Below are 16,423 nucleotides of genomic sequence, written 5' to 3'. Positions count from 1 at the left end.
ACTCATCAAGTTTTTCTTACAGTGTGACATCACTAACAAAAACTGGCATTTTAGAAAAAGATTTCTCCTTACCATCCATCGTAACCAGAGGCTTGTTTCACTAGCGGTGCGCAGGGTGACGTTGGCAGGGGCCATGTCGGGAGGAGCTGGTAGGGTCTGAATTTTTCTGGAGGGCTGACTGGGAGGACTGGTACCCACTATGTTCACCTGACGCATCCGAAACCTGGTATATGGATTTGAACATCATAACACGAATCTCGCTTGAGAAAACACTTACTTGATCTCAGCTGTAGTCCTGAAACTGGGAATCTGGCAGCTTAAAATGAACCTGCAATGATCAGCATTATAGTCGCACTTGCATCCTCTTACATGAGGCTTATTGCATTTGAACAAGATCAGAGCGCTGAATATGAATAAAGCATGAATATGCTGTGGGGGGCTTATTTGCGTTATGGCCTGAATATGCAAAACAACAATTTTTTTGCATTTAACTATATTGAAATGAAAAGTGGCAGCGCTGATGTTGGAATGATGAGAACTATAGCTGTTGTGAGCCTTTAGGGATTGGCTCAGTGAAATGCTAATTGCTTATATTGAATGCGATCGTGAAAAACAAGCCAAGATAAAAATCAGGCATACACTTAAAAAAAACTTTTAAAATAATCTTGAATTCAAATTAAAGGGAAACATAATAAGATAAGCTGCTGGGACATGCTGAAATGAAAGTGCACATACACAAACGGCACATGATTACTTTCAATTAAAACTGGCATTGCTAAGTTGTTAACACTAATACTGATGTGACTTTGTGTCTGTACAAAAGTACAGTGCAGCAGATCAGTTTTTATTTGTTCTTTTCAGCATGTGTTCTGCCACAGGAGAATGTGTACTAAGGTGAATGTGTAGTATGTCTGCAGAAGTACTTTGTATTTAATAATTTTGGAACTCAGGTACACAGTAAAGATTCACAGAAACAAGTTTCCAGTCATTACCTGTAAGAAGTATATGGGTTGAGACCTGGCACCTCTAAGGAGCGAGCCTCAGGTTCGTTGAACACCTGGTGGACCATCAACCAATCCTCATTTTCTCCTACTGCACCCACCTGGGAATAAGACAACAGAGGAGTCAAATGCTGCACCTCTCTTTCTGAGGAACCGAGGAAAGTAGTGAATTTTTACTGAACTTTTTAAATATAACTAAAAAACAAATAAATTATTAGTTCCAGTTAAAATCTGGCTCACCTGGGCCTCCACTAGCCAGCGGGAAATGGAAGTTTTGCCATCATAGCCAGGTTTGAAACTGCAGGTTGATGGAGCGTGGGCCAATATTGGAAATTGCCATGTTGGTAGGAGGGCCAGGAAGCTCTGTGAGGAAGCAAAAAACAAACAAACAAAGCAATTAAAAGAGTCACATGAAGCAATAACTGGGCTGATATTACTATTTCACTGGAGAATGTGCACTAAGATATGGATATTTTTCTCTTGCTGCCTCTTCCACAGGGCAAGTTGTTGAGTCTGTGGACTACATAGGAAAATCCATCAACCACAGCACCCTCTTGTGGCAGAACAGATACCGCACACATATATTTCTCTGCTATCTCATCCTATTCTCTCCAGAGTGCTCCCACCTTCAGCCAAGACACCAAAAAAGAAGATTAGATTTGGAAAAGATGCTTACACACAGTACACAGATAGAGACAATGCCATGAATGACAATTACACTGCAGTTATCTGGATATATGATTCAATCTGATATCCTACTTGTTTACACTTGAGCTAAATAAACAATAAGAATGGATTATTCACTGGTAATCCTGGAGCAGGTGGGCGGGTGGGGGGGGGCAAATCTGAATATGGTGAATTCAAAGAACAGCAAGAAAGCATTTTTGCGTATATGAATATCAACACTTTTTGTGCTTGTCTAGGTAGGATTGGGTAATTTATGCGAGTGCAAAAACGGATTCATTATTCATCATTTTTTACCTCATACTTTTTAAAATATTAAACCTACTAGGCAATCCCCTCTTCCCAAAGCGCAATATAGTTAACATAAATTCTAGTTGAAGACATTGATCCAAACCATAGCCCATCGGTATGACCCGGTATTTTTTGAAAAAAAGATATCATCATTGCCACATGGGGATACTAAACAGTTTTTTCCAAGATTGCTTAAATGTGAATATATTCAATCATAATGAAACGCAGATTACGTGTCGCTGTAAAATGACCACCTCTAAATTATTTGCATGACTGATTACTGAGGTTGCTTTTAGCTGGGTCATTACAGTACAGTTGCAGGCACATAGGCGTTTTCTTTATACCTATACAATGGGAGTAATTGCTATTCTGAACGTAAGTGCTACACTGAGGCCTGTTCTCAATAAAACAGCCTGTCATTTCACAGGTTTCACAGATGTACAGCCTCTAAATGTAGCTCCAGTAATTGACGTGGGCATTGTGTTTCTGTTGCACCGTTTTGCAAATATGAAATCATTAAACACTGTAATCGTCCTTAATGCTATCGAGGGAGCTATTATTTCACGAATGTCGGGGAGATACGTGCATGTTTTTGGTTTTTTTTGCTTCTGTCCTAGATGAGGTGACCGGGGTCAGATTTCATTGTGTCTGGCGCCAGACAACATTGAGTGTGCGAACCGAGTTCAATGCGTGACAGTAAATCTACGGGAAGGGAAGGTTCAGTAAAGGTCCCCAGCTGCTCATTAATTTGAATAAAGACACAATTTTGACTTGAGAATTAATTGAGCTTGGAAAGGTTTTATGATTGTTAATTGGAACTGCACACTGCCTGAAAATGAAGGCATGCGGATAAAGGAAGATATTGTCTGAGTATGTAAAAAAAAAGAAAATGCTATGGCACTTGTAATGTCAATCAATTTTTCTAACACTTGCTTTTTGCAGGGATCATGTAAAAGCGTACTTTCACTCGCTTTCACAACATGCCACCACCTCTCCTCAAAATAGACATGAACCGTTAACAGATTTTACAGGGACTATTTCTTCAAAGAGCACTCAACCAAGGATGAGTGATACTTAGCCTCAACACAATTGTGTAACGTCTTCTGTTCCAGAGGGCGCTCTCCAAGTACGGAAAAAATGAATGCTGACGATGTCTACAATGAGACTGAATGAACATCGAAACAGGAGCTGCCAATACAAACTGACATTTTGGAGAGGGACTTTAGTGGGCGGGCACAATTAAAGATGCAACTGCAATGTGAGAAATGTAGAATCTAGTGTGTATCCATTCTCACACATGAACTTTAGACAGCGTCAGAAAAATCAGGAAAATTGTCTTTTGTTTTTTGGGGGAAAGCGTTCTGCCGGAGGAGCTGACCACTCACAAGCTGTGAAGTCACTGAACTTTCAGTGCTTTTCTCATACTCGCAAGAATTGATGCAAGATGACACCACACAGGCTTGTAGTATGAGCTAGGAGGTTAAAGACTATTTAACATTCAATATACTGCAGTAATTTGTGTTGTCGGGTGCACCTCTGCCTGGTGATGTTTAGAAAAGTTCAGTGCTGCAGTTCATGTCTAAAAGCTGCTTTTATTGACAGATTTTTTTTTTAAAATTACTCTTTCATATCATCTGGAATAAAAAATTTTTGGGCACACAGGCTCTCATGTATCTGTAGTGAATGCTTGGTTACTAACCTGGTGGGACACCAGAGGAAATGGTGGAGGAGGACAGCACGCCCTGGCCCTTGGAGGTCATTCCTCCCACTTCAATAGTGTAGGTGGTGAGAGCAGTGAGCCCGGTGACCCTGTACTCTAAGGTGACATTGGGCAGGTAGTGGGTGACTCTGGTGTTTGTTCGGTTGTACTCCTCCCAAGAAATGCGGTAACCTAAGGAGAGGCAGTGATGAGTGGACACGGACAGAAAATCCTCCAAGGGGAAAAATCTGACAGCAGTTTTACTACAATAGCAACTCCAGGCTTGCGTGCTACAGGGCAAGCTAACAGAAATATTAAATTAACTTCATCAAAAATTGAATATAGCAAATTAAATAAGCCTGTGATTATACCTCCCTGCACTCACGCATCCTCCGCCCACTCCCACACACACATACAGACACACATGCTCACCCGCTCAAAGTTAATGCAATTTGCTCCTTGGCCAGCAGCTCTTTTCGTGTGATTGCACAAAGCATTAAGCAGCATTTCTTGCCAAATCAATAATTTCACATGACATGTCAGTGTTTGTCTCCTGGGAGCGTGCAACACATTGAAATGTTGGAAAATACTTTACAACATGCTGCTAAATATCAAGCTGTGCAAACATTTAACAATTTGTTAGCTAGATGCTTTAACGTAATACTCAAGAAAAAACATTCTGCATGTGAGTCGATGGAGTGAAAGATTTACTGCACATTAAGCGACTGATAAGTCGATGGCGTGGTTGCATGAAAAATAATAGAAACAATATATTGGCCAGTATTATAGAAAAATCACTGAGTAGTAGGGAATGTAATTTTAAGAAAAGCCAAATAACCATTTCTGCACACTTACCACTGAAAGAATCACTTTAATGATCTATCTCATCAGTCAATGTGATGTTTTATTGGTCTTTATTATGTATGATAATTTAAGGACTTTTTGCCCTTTTATTACTATACTGTTTCATACTAAAATGGTCACATTTCTGTATATTTCTTCTACGATTGCAAAAGACTTGAGCAATGCCTCTTGAAGGGAGCCTTATTGAGAGATATTTCATATGGAGAGCTTGGGAGAGGAGACAATGTTGGCTGAAAAATGTCATTTTTCAAATATTCTTCTCTTTCTTTCTTTTTTTTTTTCTCAAGTGTTGTCTTATTGCTGGTATATTCTGTCTGTGGCTTGGGAAGCACTATGTGCATGAACCCCCACAAAAAACAAAGAAAAACAACAACTAACGATAAAGAACCTCTCCTGGGCTGGCTTCACTAAATGAGTTCAAGCAGCTGCAATATAAAACCAAATCCTCCAGTCTCAGTTCAACCTGAGCACTGCCTCATGCGACTGGTGTCTGTCAACCCAACTCTGACAAATACCACCTTGGAAAAAAAAAAGAAAGTGCTATTTCTCACCTTTTCTGCCTCTGGCTACAAGTATAATTTGGGAGTTATGTGAATGTACCTGTGAGAACTCCATTCTTCTCGCTGGGCTCACTCCAGCTGACTTTGAGTGAAGTGTCCAAGATCTCGGTGAAACTCAGATGACCCACTGCACCGGGGGCTGAATAGGAACAAATAAGAATAATGAGCACGCCTAAGAGGCTTTGAGCCACAGCTGTACAGGTGATTGACTAGGATCTGGAAATAGCCACTCATTGCTGACATCTTAAGAGTTTGGATTTTAAAATTTGAAAAAAATGAAGAAAGAAAAACCCGTGAATATGAGCCGGGGTACACTGGGAATTTTTACCACTTCGCAAATATATCCCAATTATGATGATGCCGAATATACTCATTCATTAGCACTTTTCTACAACTCCTTACTACATGAATAATAGATCTTGCCCAAAGGATGTGTTACTGTGAGATGCATGTGTCCCCATGCCACCGTGGGAGAGGCAAAAGTGTGGAAGAAAAGTCACTTACTGTCCTCGTGCGTCCTCAATGCTTTAGGCGGGCTGCGGGGGCCGTCTCCGGGTGTGGTGAAGCACAGCACAGAGGTGTAATACTCGGTGAACTTCTTCAGACCTGTCACATATCCCACATGGACGCTGTCCTGGAAGTTCGGTCGTACTGTTACCATGGCAACTTCGTCATCCTTTCCAGGTTCCCAGGCCAGCAACTAAAGTGGGGGGAAAACAATGTAAAAACAAAAGAAAAAATAGAAAAAAAGAAAGGAAATTACCCACACGGTTGAAAATAAAGCGACTAATCCTTTTTCTTCTGTAATAATTCTCACAAAACTAACAGTAGTGTCTCTCTGTGGTGGTCCTAAGCCACTCCGAGGAGAGATTTGGCATCATAGCTCTCCCAAATATATTTAGAAAAATGCCCTAAAGAGGTTTTGACTGGGGGAGAGTGACTGAATAACTCCGCCAATGTAGGCTCAAGAGAGACATGATAGCATCCCATCATTGCACACCATATAGCATCTACAAATGGGGTCTGGATTGACCAATTAGCTGCTTGGTAATGAGTCCCAATGGTTGTCTATTGGGTTGTTTCCAGTTTTCAGAGTGAGCGAGCTTCCAGGGAAGTAAAGAATTGGCTAGAGGATGTCAGCGGGATAAATGCTTGATTGTCCGCCTTCATTTTCCAGCTCTCCGTTCTGCTTTTGACACACTTTCTATCACCGCCCACACTATCTACCTTCCCTTTTCTCATTGCTTCTTAAGTCTCTTTCCCGGGAGAAAATCCTGGTATTTAAAATTCAGATTGGGTCTTTACAGTATGACCCTTCCACCAAGCTGACTAAGACTTGTGGACTGTCATTCAACAGACAGACAAAAAGAGAGAGAAGAAAAACCCCAAAACATAATTAAGTCTCAGTGGAGTCAGCAGAAAAGTACAACTGCACCATGGATGCAGTTTTGAGAATCCCTGTGGGCTACATTTATTCAAGGTGCACACAAGAGGGGCAGAGATAGCCTACATTTGAGAGCGTCTGACAAAATAATGAAGACATTTATCATTATGGGCACGCAGCCTTACAAAGTTACATATGAGAAATGGTCGTGAGGATAAAGAGAATGACCTCAGACTGACAAATCGGTGAACAGAATCCATTGTTCACACTGGCACCAAATGTCGTTAACCCCCCTGGCTTTTCAATCCCCTGTGCTGCATGTAATACTACATGCTCAACTGTGACAAGTCTGCCAATGGATGTGATGACTGGTGGTGTTGACACTGCGGCGTCTACTGACCTTGTAGCCCTGGTTAATGCCGTTGATGAACTGGGGGTTAGGGGCTGTCCACGTAAAACGGATAGTTGTTGAGTTGACCGACTCGGCCTGCACGTTGCCTGGAGCTATGGTGGGCACTGGGATGGATGAGGAGAGGAAGAAAAAGTGAGACAGAGCGGAAGAAAAAAATAGAAGAAGAACAGAAGGCAAAAAGCAAGGGTGTGACAATGCCTTTCAATTCGCTGTTGGAAGTCTGCCTGCATCTGTTTAGATGTCAGTATTGATTGCTGCTGCGTAGGTCAGAGCAGATACCACCATTACTCTCTCTCTGGTACTTAAACCTTACACCAGAACTCTTTGTGGGTTTGTTTGCAGTGGTGTGACCTATTTATGGGTTTTAGAGTCACGTCATTGTGTTTCTTACAAAGAAGATAACAGTTAGCACTAGCTTTTAGAGCTGATTTCAGCAATATATATGCAGAAATAAAATAAAATGAAAGATTTACACTGTATTTGTAAGATACTGAATGCTTGATTTACATATCTTAAAGATAAGCTTGACTGAATTTAGTAAAAAATTATATACATGCATGCTCACTGAATAATGGGACATTAAATAAGAAGGAAAGAGCTACTGAGTGCTTACCTCCTTGCAGGGTCCACTCAGTAACCTTATGGCTGAAAGTGCCCAAACCTGCCCCATTGTAGGCAGCCACCTCAATCTCATAATTGGTCCAGATGATGAGGTCTTCCAGCAGCAGTGTGGTCATATCTGGGCTGGAAATGTTCTTGATTTGGTAGTCCACAGGCAGCCCAGTGAGACGATACCTGTGATAGACATGTATAAACTTGTTGGACTATTCAGAAGATTGGACACCTGTTCTGGATGAGAGTCCACGTGTTTGCAGATTTTGTACCTTATCTCTGACAGTTTAGCTGTTTCACTGACAAAGACATTACTATTTTACCTGAGCCCAGCAGTGCATTAGAATCCCTGCTAGGGGGAGACAAAGCACTAGCCAACAAGCAATTAAAAACTGACAGCACTGACTGTTGTCTGGAAAACACCTGCTGTTTTATTTGGATGTAATGAATAAAAAGCCTGACAGAAAACCAAACTAATTACATGCCTACAGGATTTACAGTCAGTTTGGCATATTGCTGACTTCACCTAATAGACTTGCTGAAGTTTTTTTTAAGTCAAATCAGCCATTAAATTTTGTTTTGTTTTTTTTCCTCACAGACAAGATATGCATGTATATCTTTAAATACAGCGGTAAGGGGATGTAAAACATACTCCAAGTGAGCTGCTCCTAGTAGTTTTCCACTCCAAAACCAAAGACATAAATTAAAATAGATGGATCAATAATATATGCACTGGTAATAAAGTTAGAAGAATATTTTACACTTTACAAAACGCTGTAGAAAAGCATTTAGACTTCTGTCTGTTCAGAAAGAAAGTGCAAATGCAAAATATGAAGGTCACAAATCAAAAACGAAATCCATCATCACGTAAGAACACTGACAAAGGAAGCACAATAGATGTGCGCACCACTTTGTAGCTTCCTTTAAATATAAAATATGATCAAATTTCTATTACACTGACTCGAGAAAGTACTTGGAGTCCCTCATTTTAAAACATGGACCATCAACACTGTGTAAATTCTAACCATTCACATAAATGTAAGAGACAGGGAGGTGTCTGTGGAGATTTTACCGAACGATGTAGCCTCTGAGGATGCCGTTCTGGTGGCTTTCCGGTGGAGGCTGCCACTGGATCATGATAGATTGGTTGGTCCGACCACTAGCAATGACATTTTGAGGAGGAGCACTGGGGGACTCCTCTGGGAGAGAGACCCTGCAGAACACACACACAAATATTGCACTGATAAGACATTATATTAAAACCACTAACATGTGATAACTCGTGTGTAACACCAAACATCTATTTCTGCTGTCTGCTTTCTGCTATCTTAAGCCTCAGTAAAGTTTGCAAGGATTTTGAATTGGCAAAGGGTTGTTGCTGGTCTCTAAGCATGTGAGATGGGGGCTTTGGGTCCTGGCAGTCATGTACCAGCCACGTAAACATTTCTATAGACCCAGCGCACACATACAGTCCTTTTCTCAGCATAAAATCTTGCCCCACAAAAACCCTTTCAGGAATAGCTAAAGGAATAGGAATCCGGTGGGATGCACTGCAACAGGTTCAGTCCACAGAGGTCCCACTCACAAAGGTCTAAAGCAACCCCAGAGATCTCATGTCTATACCTTAATAGGTCAGAGCTTGTTTCAAGGGAGACCAATGAGTTATTAGGCAGGCAGGATTTTAGTTTTAATGCTCCAGCTACTCGATGCAGAAGTTTAAAAAATGAAGAAATTCCAGCTGAAGCATTTCCCCGTACAATACTGGCACTGACTGTCCCAAATGGTCTCATGGAGAGTTCTGTGCTGCACCCCCCGTGACACACAAATGAAGCTCCCTATGGCTCTCCTATGGCTTGGGAGCTCCCAGCAGGAGGCAGCGTGACAGACTGGTGGAGGAAAAGAATGGAGGCAAGAAGGGATAGGGAGAACAATCAGTGCTTGAAGTTGTGTGAGGCCACAGAGAAGCCAACAGCGGTCTCGCCTCAAACCTAAATCCTCCCTGTGGCTTTCAGAGTCAGTAGGTGTTTGTGTGTTTGAAAATGCGCGTTTGAAAATGCGTGTTTACATGCAATTGCGCACGTTTGTATGTGTATTCTCCTCGGGAGGCTTACACGTATATCCCTCTTCTCTCGACTCTTGACTGAAGGGATCAGTCAATCCGGTTGTCTAGGAAACAGATCTCATATACACAATGTACTGTTTACTAACAACCAACAAAGTCCTGTTTTGACTCTTGTTTTTTGACATTGCTTAGGTTTCTCACTGCTGCTGCCAATTAAATGGTGTGCTGAAAGGGACAAAAAAGCTTTTAAAATGTTGATGTGAGATATAAAAAGTGTCTTTAGCTCACCGGTCTGTCTCCTTGCTAAACTGTCCCTTTCCCCACATCATTAACAGCACAGAGGCGGAACTGATAGGAGCGAGCTGGGATCAAGCCGTTGACCGTCACTGCTGTGGACTCTGGTTCAATATTGGCCAGCAGGATGGCCCAGGGAGCATCTACAAGACAGAAAATCAACTTTTACACCTTTTTTCCTACATGCGCATCCACACAAATACACACCTGAGTTATTGCTATTGTTCCATTCAGGAAGGAGTGCTACATTCCAAGGAATTTCACCAATATCAAAAGGGATTTTCAATTGAATGCCTTCTAGTCATTTTGTCTTAGAAGGTTTTAAAATTCAATTTAATGAAACAAACCAAGCAATGGTTGAAAAAAAAAAACCCAAAATAGAAGAGCAATAACAGTATTGGTACCCACAGGGAAACTTGGTCTCTGCATTTAAGTATTAGGAGCAGAGAGCAGCTGACATACAGCACCCTGAGACCAACTCCAGATTTAAGCCAGTGCATTTATCAAGGGGACAACAACAGCAGAATCAGCCTAGCATGTTTTTTGGTGGCAGGAAAACCTGGATCCTCAGTTATTCAGGGACTTCTTCCAAATTGGCAAACCATTAATGTTAATACTGTTTACCTCACCTTCCTGTTCTCTTTGATTCTACAAAACAATACAAAAGCAAAAGTCCCAAAAGCATTGTTTCCGTTTCCCTCTTACTCCGTGACACTGACAAATACCAGTCTGCTCGTGTAGCTCAGCTTACAAGATGGCAGAAAAGAGAGAAGCTGTTGAAGTATTTACTTTATTTTGAAGACGAAAGACACGACAGTGAAACTCTAATTGCGTGCCTGGGTGATAATAAGTGTCAGCTGCACAGAGTTCTACTTCAAATTTAATAACGGACACCTGCAAGATTAGCACAGACGCTCCACAACGCCGGTGGCCCACGGAGGAGGGAAATGATGCTGGTGCAACAGCTCTGAAACGACAGCGGCTAGTTTTTAGTTCGGCTAAAGCAGCAAGTCAGAGGAAAATTACGAAGCTTGGCGCTAGTAATACGACAGAGGAGATGCTACCGGTGTCTACTCGCTATATGCAAAAGGCCTGTAGGCTATATGAAAGTGTTCCAAAGAGGTGTTACGCTCATGTTATGCCAGTCGAACAAAATGCTTATACCGGCATTTGTTCTGCATCGGGTTACTTTTCAATGGTAATCATGTCATAATGAAACTTTTATGAGTGTTATAACCCGACAGTGACAAGCCCCTCGTTTCAGTGCATTTAATTCAGCAATGCAAATTGGACAGAGCGACTGCGCTATAGTTACAAATCCATGCTGAGCCTAAAGGCAATGATGGACATTCCTAATTAGTGATATTGATCCTGATCTCAAATTCTATTTAATCTTCTTGTAATTTTTTGCTGTATTTGTTTACATTTAAGCTCCTTGGGAAAAACACTGTGAACACAGGAGTCTAAACCAGCCTCTTTTTAACTCACTGCTGCACTGTTAATCCCATGAGCTGAGTTCCCCAAACCTAACTCATCAAATAGAAGGTAGAGAAGGATGCAGGAGAAGGATGCATGACTGGAACAGACAGGACATTTTATGACTTACTGTTCTCAGAAACCTCCAGGATATAGCGTATGAGGGGACTGTTGCCATCAAAAGGCTTGGCCCAAGCCAGGTCGATGGCTCTTTTTTCAGATTTGCTCAGCACGGCCGTAGGGTTCTCTGGGGCATGGGGCAACTGTCTGCAGGGAACAGCAGGACAAGAGCGATAAATAAAAGAATCTCTCTATTACAGCAAACAAGCCGCGGAGCCAAGGGAGTTAGCGAACGTTTCGTTTTTCTCTGAAGATCGCTTGTACAGATCTAAAGTAAGGCAAAAATCTTTTGTAAGAGAGAGATCAGTTAGACAGGTGATGAAATGTGGCGAGACGAGACAGCAAAGATGGTTCCTTGTCAAGATGGACACACAGGCAAACAAAACGAGATGGATATCACTGGAGGGAGGAAAGGGATTGAAAGGCATAAGGAGACAGATAGAAAGAAAATGCACAGGGAGACATGAATAAATGAGGCCAAAGCAGAGGATCATTAATTCATTCAGCCATAAATTCAGATAAGCACAGACAGATTGATAGATAAACCTTATAGCAATGAATTGATATAGACGGTAACTCAGTCAAAAGGCAGGCAGCCAACGAGACGGCCGATAGCACGATAAACAAAGACAGAAACAATCAGTCAGTCAGTCTGGCAAACAGAAAGTTTGATGTCACATTCATATTCGATTCACTCTCGCTGCCGTGGCTCTCTGTGTGCCAAAGTATAACCGTAGCAGGCAAAGTTATGTGGAAGCGAGGGATTTGAGAATAAAAACAGGAGCGCTCGTGCATGCATGTGTAGTATCGGAGATGGAGAATGGAGGCGGAGGTCCCCTGGGGCTGGAAGTGTGTCAGGTGAGAATGAGGACAGGGGAGGTGAGGAAGAACAGGCGTCACTTAAGTGAAAATGAGTCAGCGGTGTCAATAGGAACAGACAGAATAGCAGTGGTGGTAAGCACTCATGTGTCTGGCGCTCGCACATGCGTATGCATGTAAATGTCTGTGCTGCGCCTCTGTGTGTGTGTTGTGTCTCTACAAAGAACATGTTGCTTCCTGTGTTTTTACACTGGAGAATATTGGAGAAACAAAAGGGTGAGAGGAAAAAGGAAAGCCGGTAAATAGAAAGTCGCACGATGGTGATGGTGAATGATGGGAGGAGGGCTTGTTACCTGACACGGAGGTGCGCGCTGCGGGAGTCGTTGCCTCCAACAGAGGTCACTCTGCATGTGTAGGTGCCTATGTCACCTGACCAGGTTTGGGAGATGTGAAGCGTACCATCTGCATCTAGCCGCATGCGGGGGATGGACTGAACATTTATCACTGAGCCCTCTTTTTCCCAGACATGCCTGGAATACAAAGACTTCAGTCAGCTGGCTTGTTAAATGTCATTAACGTCATCATCATCTGCTGCATCCATTCCTTCCACTGCATCAGTCAATCAATTTAAACACATTTTTAAAAAAAAGGAAACTGCGATATTCACCAGCCTCTGTGTTTTTTCCATTATTACGATTAGTCACAATATAGCATTACTCACCACCTGCACGCCAATCGCACACACTCATACTGCACGTTAAGCACATTCTTTACACTTTATTGCTCAATTAAATCCATGAAATTATCTGTCAAAAGTCGTTTCTAGCATACTTCCAGAAGCTAACGCTGGATAATTTAATTGCCACCCGCTGTAGAGTGGAACTTATCAGGTACATATATATGTATGTCACCTTCAGATTGCAGGTTAACTCTTTTTGACTGTAAAGCAAAGAGTAAACTGAGGTTTTGGTTTTCTTTTATTCGACCACAATCTAAGAAAAACATGTCATTAGTGTGGTTTTTCATCTTCCTCTCCCCTGTCTCTTCAAACTCACCATCACAGGTGCCCCGCATATCATCGCGGCTGACGGGTGCATATCAAACGACCGATTCACGCTCATCAAAACTGCGCGGCGCAAACGTGGCTTCAAATGCAGCTTTCTCCTCCGAGTAGAAAGGGACTATTGATCACTACTGATGTCAGCTACATGCTCGGAGTTCACTACATTTTCTGTGGAAGGGTTGTTTGTTGCGCTGGTTTGGGCAGCAGCTGTAAAGTATTGTGCGAGGGACTCTTTATGTAAAGAAATATGTATATGCTGGTGGCTGACAAACATGGTTAACAGGCGTAGGTGTATGTCTAGGTCACAGGTTTCCTCTCTGTAGTAACAGCAATTCAGTGCATGTTTTTATTTATTTTTGTGCGACCCTTAACCCTTCCCTATAGCAGAATTGTAGTGGTGAAAATAAGATAATAAGGGTACTAAATGACATACACAACCAAGCTGAGGATGAAGCGTCTTTATTAGCCAATCTAAAAACAAAAAGCTCAACTGCAGAGATTTATTAGGTATTAAACATGTAAGAAATACATAAAAATAGGTTAGGATGAGTTTCAGGATGAGTTAATCTATTTTAATCTTCTCTTCACCAGGAAGACACGGCTGAGTCCCTTAGAAGTGATCCAGATAGTGGTGCAAAGCTTCTAAACAGGTCCTTTTAACTAGCCTTGATATATTTTTTTTTATGCTAAATCGCCATCAAATTGAGAAGTCAAGTTAAGATTCCTCTGCACGGTCAGGCACCCACATTCATTAGTAAAGGTCTCTGGGGTCTCTGGGGTCTTCTGATCAGTATGTGTTGGTCGAATCTTTCTCCTGGCGTGAACTAAAAAAGATTCTGCAGCTTTTGAGGATGTGACTCCTACATTTGAAACTCGGTTTTTTGATCTGTGGACACCGTGGGCACTGGCACATTTAGAGGATAGGGCTGGCAAAGTTTCAGATTTGTTGTTGTTGTTTTTAATTTAAAAAAAAAGTTTCTTCCAAAATGTTATATCCTACTAAATAAGTAAGTTTTTTTTAAAATTTTGCCCCAAACAATGAAGAATGCATCTGTGACACACACTGACATGCCCCAGATGAACATTTGTACACACATATAGGTCTAGAGATCACAAGGAAAACTATTATAGCCACCATAAAAGGAATGAAGATTAAAGAAATATAACAATGGCTAAAAGAAACACAATTGTGGCAGCTAAAGTCTGAAGGAAACGCTGGCTGCAAACTGTGAGTGTGTAAATTAATAGGGTTACCAATCAACGCCGCATCATTAAGGCACAGGTGGAGCTTACTTTAATTAAATTAGTGGGCTGCTTAGATGTATTCTTGTGCCAGTTGAGACAATTTCAGGTATTTTCTCTCAGCTGCAAACCTGACAGCGTGTATAACTGTTTCAGGAGCAAATAAAGAGAAAATAGAAATAATTCAAACCTTGCCTACAAGGTAACGTCTTAGGGTAAGGTCCCTATACAAATGCCTACAGTACACTGAACTGGCTTTGAAACAGTTTTCTGCCAGGAGGAAAAAAAATGAATCAAGGAATGAAGTTCCCTCTGCTACGAATCCGTATCTCTCACAGATATAAGACATGACAGCTTAGCTTGGGTAAAACGTATTCACCTTTCGTGGGACGGGTTAATCAGGAAGACAAACCGCACGACTTACTTTGCTTCTCTTCACTTTTTCTCCTGCTTGTTTGCATGCATTAGCTCCTTCCCGGTGCTTGCTTGCTTTCAGTGTTTGACTTTTCGCTTTTGGATTTGCTGTATTTTGCCCTTTTTCATTAAAAACAAAAGAAAAAGAAAAAAAGGGAACGACTCCCTTTTAACCTGCCTATTCTATGTTTGACTCCTTTTTTGAGTAACAGTATCTACTGCTTTCAGGTGACATCAGTTTTACTAACAGCCTGTAGAAACTGTTGTATATAAATGTGCATTGTGCCTTAATTAATCTGTGTTTCTAAATGGACCCTTACCTGACTGTCACACTTGGGTCGTGTGTGACTCCACAGTTCATAATGGCTTTAGTTCCTTTGATAACGCTCTGGTCCTGTGGGGGGGTGGTAATCCGAGTGCGAGCTGTGGACACAAAATAAAGAAGAAAAGAAAGAGATAGACGGAGAAAAAGATGAAGGAAGTGAGAGAGGAGAAAACGGTCTACAAAATGTAAAAAAAAAATGAATTTCAGAAAACTCATTTCAGTCGAAATGACTTGCTCCTGGTTTGTCTTTTGTCTTTTGATGGCTTCTTGAAGAAAACACCAAAATGATGACTCCAGACTTGCACAGAAGAATGCTTTTGTATTTAGAAATTGAGCATTCCTTTGTTATTATACAGCACAACCTTGTTTCCTGCTAAACACGTCTCTCAGTAAAACTGCACTACTCTTTCATTTCCTGTTTTTATCACAAAGTGAGGACTTTTTCAACACATTACATCAGGTATATGTGTTTTTAAAAGCCCACTTACCCCAAACAACAAGGTCAGCAGATGCCTCGTCAATGCCCCTGGAGTTGCTTGCCATGCAAGTGTAGGTCCCGGCATCAGAGATGTGTGAAGGCGAGATGAGCAAGCTGCCTGATTCGAGCAGGGTGAACCGGGGCAGCTGGACTGAACCGCTGGCTAACACGCGCTCACCTGGCATATGGGAACGGACAGCAGAAGTGGTAGGCAGAGAGAAAAGGGTCACACAGAACAGAAGGGAAAAAAAATGAGAAAAGCAGATTGTCAAAAACAAGGATGCTGCTTCCCTGATCTGCTATTGGAATGCAAACACAAAAACATGGCAAAAGGTAAATCCCAGTAAAGGAATCAAATCAGGCTTTATTTGTTAAGCCACAGCAAACTGTGGTCCCAATGTTTTACAGATAACAGACATCACAATCCCTCGTGGTGCGAGTATGCATGTAAAAGAGACCTTTTTGCCAGGTGATAGCTGGTCTTGGAGCTCCAGAGGTCTCACAGTGCAGAATGACTGACATCCCGTCGATCACAGTGCTATCAGAGGGTCCAGCTGTGATATTCGGGGCAATGCCTGAGGGTAGACAAACACACACTGAATAAAAGAAGCTCAGTACAGTAA

General features: G+C 41.8%; 1 protein-coding gene across 1 annotated transcript in view; it reads right to left on the bottom strand.

Annotated features, from left to right (window-relative positions):
* Positions 1–16,423, bottom strand: part of sdk2b (sidekick cell adhesion molecule 2b) — a 267,154-nt gene that overhangs the window by 27,254 nt on the left and 223,477 nt on the right. The window contains 17 exon segments of the mRNA XM_040039067.1: positions 73–223; positions 993–1,102; positions 1,242–1,298; positions 1,300–1,364; positions 3,676–3,867; positions 5,140–5,238; positions 5,604–5,799; positions 6,884–6,999; positions 7,509–7,690; positions 8,580–8,720; positions 9,858–9,889; positions 9,891–10,006; positions 11,470–11,606; positions 12,632–12,808; positions 15,318–15,420; positions 15,811–15,978; positions 16,259–16,375. Of these exon segments, the coding sequence (XP_039895001.1) occupies positions 73–223; positions 993–1,102; positions 1,242–1,298; positions 1,300–1,364; positions 3,676–3,867; positions 5,140–5,238; positions 5,604–5,799; positions 6,884–6,999; positions 7,509–7,690; positions 8,580–8,720; positions 9,858–9,889; positions 9,891–10,006; positions 11,470–11,606; positions 12,632–12,808; positions 15,318–15,420; positions 15,811–15,978; positions 16,259–16,375 (2,159 nt within the window).

The sequence above is a fragment of the Simochromis diagramma genome, unplaced genomic scaffold (genome assembly GCF_900408965.1).
Source record: "Simochromis diagramma unplaced genomic scaffold, fSimDia1.1 OVJJ01000402.1, whole genome shotgun sequence".
NCBI lineage: Eukaryota > Metazoa > Chordata > Actinopteri > Cichliformes > Cichlidae > Simochromis > Simochromis diagramma.
The sequence above is the reverse complement of the archived record's forward strand: the minus strand, read 5'-3'. Positions and strand labels throughout refer to the sequence as shown.